Here is a 3,293-nt window from a genome sequence, read left to right on the forward strand (position 1 = left end):
ATTGCCAGAGGACCTTGTGTTTTTAAAATCCTTAATAGTATTTCAAGCATTGTGAGAACAACTTGACGGACTCCAAAATTTTATGGTCTAGATAAGTTGACCAAGGAACCACTTCACCCCGGCTACAAAATTTTGCGTACAATAATTCAGTTTCTTTAAGCCTAATAACAGTCTTTAAATCTTGCTTTTCAGTATCGTGTGCTGAAAAACTACGCGCCGCTGAACGCATTGCAAAAGAAAAGCGTTTATGTTTGTAAGATATCAAGTCAAATGCTCAACATTTGAACTACAAAGAAAAAGATTTTACAGGCACAGTAGTGGAGGTGTTTAATGGCGATGCTATCAATGTTAAACTTCCTAATGGTTTAATTAAAAAAGTGTTCTTTTCATCAATACGCATTCCCCGAGATACCCGTTCTGTTGTAGGGGCCGACGGTGAGGAAGTTGTCAAAGCTCCGCCACGTGGTGAGAATTACCGACCGTTGTACGAAATTCCCTTTATGTTTGAGGCACGGGAATTCCTGCGTAAGAAACTTGTTGGTAAGAAGGTTCAATGTGTTCTGGATTATATATCGCCTGCGCGTGATAATTTTCCAGAAAAGTACTGCTACACCGTACTTATTGGTGGGCAGAATGTTGCAGAGGCCATGGTGGCTAAAGGTCTGGCTTCCGTGGTACGCTATCGCCAGGATGATGATCAACGCTCTTCTTGCTATGATCAACTTTATGCTGCTGAAAACCAAGCCATTAAAGGTCAAAAAGGCATGCATGCAAAGAAAGAGAACACTCTGTTACGCGTTAACGATCTTACCCTTGATCATTCCCGCATAAAGGTCCAATACTTACCTTCATGGCAACGTGCCTTACGCACAGAAGGTATAGTAGAATTTGTTGCTAGCGGTTCACGTCTACGTCTCTACATTCCGAAGGATAGTTGTTTGGTTACTTTCCTATTAGCAGGCATTTCTTGCCCACGTTCATCGCGCCCCGCTTTAAATGGGGTACCTGCACAAGAAGCTGAGCCTTATGGAGATGAGGCACTGACTTTCACCCGCGATCGTGTTCTTCAACGTGATGTTTCCGTTCATATCGACACTACTGATAAAAATGGTACTTCAGTGATTGGATGGTTGTGGCTGGATAACAACGTAAATTTATCTGTTGCTCTGGTGGAAGAGGGTTTGGCGGAAGTGCATTTTAGTGCTGAGAAGTCTGAATATTATCGAATGCTTAAGAATGCAGAAGATCGTGCCAAAGCGGCCAAGAAGAATATCTGGGCCAATTATGTGGAACAAGTAGTAGAAGAGAAACCTGTTGCAGAAGAGGCAGAAGACAAAGTTGTTTCGGAGCGTAAAGTTCAACTTGAAGACGTCATTGTTACTGAGATTACTGAAAATTTATCATTCTTTGCTCAATCTTGTGCCAGCGGTGCTAAGTTGGATGCCTTAATGGCTAAGTTACATGCAGATTTCCAAACTAACCCACCCATCGTGGGTACTTACACTCCCAAACGTGGTGACTTGTGCGCTGCACAATTCTCTGCAGACAACCAATGGTACCGCGCCAAAATTGAACGTGTTCAAGGCAATAATGCAACCGTGTTGTATGTGGATTACGGCAATAGAGAGGTAAGTTGTGGTATATTTAAATTTTTAATATTATAACTTGCAAGCTCCTTAGATCTGTTTCCGTCTTAAAGTGAAACTTATGAGTCATAAGCTTGCTAAATGAAAGCTACTTTTGAATCTTTAAACTTGACAACAGTGTGGTTTGATCCATAGCTTGATATGAGCTTAAACTCTGTCATCGCCAATTACTGCAAATTTCGTGGTAATGAAAACCAAGTCGGGACATGAATAAAGAGGCTTTAATATATTTTTAGAGCTTTACTTTTGAAAGTCCTAGCAAAAGTTTCCATTACGCTCCAGCTGCAGTTGATGATTTGAGGGCTACATAAGACTCTGTTGTAAGAAGAAATGAAAAGTTACATAATCTCTTGTTGCAAATAAGAAGTTTCCTTCGGTTTTTATTGCAATTATATAAAAATTTATTTTTGTCAGGTTGTGCCCTTTAATCGTCTGGCAGGTTTACCATCTGCCTTCTCCAGTGAGAAACCTTTTGCTACCGAGTATGCCTTGGCTTTGGTACAACTGCCCCAGGACAATGAGGATAAGGAGGAAGCGTTGCGTGCCTTTGCGGAAGACGTACTCAACCGTAAGGTTCAACTGAATATAGAACTGAAGCCATTTAACAGCCTTCCGTTAGCTACGGTTTACGATCCCTCTACCAATGTTGATATTGGCAAACAACTGGTCGCGGACGGTTTGGTATTAGCCGAGAAACGTGGCGAACGGAAGCTGCGTGAGCTGGTCGATCAATATTTGGCCGCCCAACAAGCTGCTCTAGCTGCGCATTTAGCTATTTGGAAATACGGTGACATCACCCAAGATGATGCGCCAGAGTTCAGCCGTTAAGTGCAAACACCATGCGCCTCAGCGAATTGGAGGTTTGTCTGCCACATACCCGCCCTTTAAAACAATAACAACAAGCAACAAAATGAAATAAACGATTACATACAACCGCTATCGTATAAAAAGAACGAACACGAAAGAAGTTCCCACTTATTAAAACAAACAAACAGATCCAATCTTCTTCTTCGATATAGGTTATACAGAAAAATTACGACAACAACAACAACAACAGCAAAAGAAAATACATTATTCATAGTTAAGCTTCCGAATTTTAAGAGCAAAGACATAAACTATACTATTGCAACAATAACAACAAATAACCCTAAAAATTTCGAAATGAACACCAAGGCAACAATAGCAACAAACAACAATTCTCAAACGATAAATTCCCTTTTTTTATACAACGCGCAAGAAAATTTAATGGTAACTCATTCGTAAAAGGCAAAAGTAAACTAAAAAACGAAAAAAAAGATTTGAAAATTACTACGGAAATATAATAATACTTATCTAGAATATAAACCGCTTCCTCTTTCGGATTAAACATCTATTATGTACGAAAAAATAAAAAAAAATTTTCTTCCTTTCCCTGCTTTCCCTCCCTCTCCCTTGGCTTAGTGTTTATATGCACTCACTCTTAATTCCAGTGTGTTGTCTCCTTTACTATATTTGACTCAAATTTATTTTTTTAAATTTGCTTTCACTCATCTTTAGATTATTATATTTGATGCTTTGTAAACGACTTATTAGGTGAGATAATAAATAAATTTTGCTTTTTTTTTTTTAATTCAAGAGATGCAAATGCGTTACAATTTCTTAAAAGGA

At 39.1% G+C, this 3,293-nt stretch overlaps 1 protein-coding gene across 1 annotated transcript; it reads left to right on the forward strand.

Moving 5' to 3' along the window:
• The first annotated feature begins 258 nt into the window (after window positions 1-258).
• On the forward strand, window positions 259-2,952 carry LOC119643955 (staphylococcal nuclease domain-containing protein 1-like). Its single transcript, XM_038043463.1, has 2 exons — window positions 259-1,628; window positions 2,061-2,952. Exons 1-2 carry the CDS (start codon window positions 501-503, stop codon window positions 2,472-2,474), a joined length of 1,542 nt encoding a protein of 513 aa, XP_037899391.1. The 5' UTR covers window positions 259-500; the 3' UTR covers window positions 2,475-2,952.
• Window positions 2,953-3,293: the final 341 nt, after the last annotated feature.

Source organism: Glossina fuscipes, unplaced genomic scaffold, assembly GCF_014805625.2.
Source record: "Glossina fuscipes isolate IAEA_lab_2018 unplaced genomic scaffold, Yale_Gfus_2 74613, whole genome shotgun sequence".
NCBI lineage: Eukaryota > Metazoa > Arthropoda > Insecta > Diptera > Glossinidae > Glossina > Glossina fuscipes.

Bases quoted from the DNA above. Each gene is read 5' to 3' on its own strand.
- LOC119643955 (XM_038043463.1), top strand. From the start codon at position 501: ATGTTTGAGGCACGGGAATTCCTGCGTAAGAAACTTGTTGGTAAGAAG. The intron at 1,629-2,060 runs GTAAGTTGTGGT...TATTTTTGTCAG, and splicing joins TGGATTACGGCAATAGAGAG to GTTGTGCCCTTTAATCGTCT.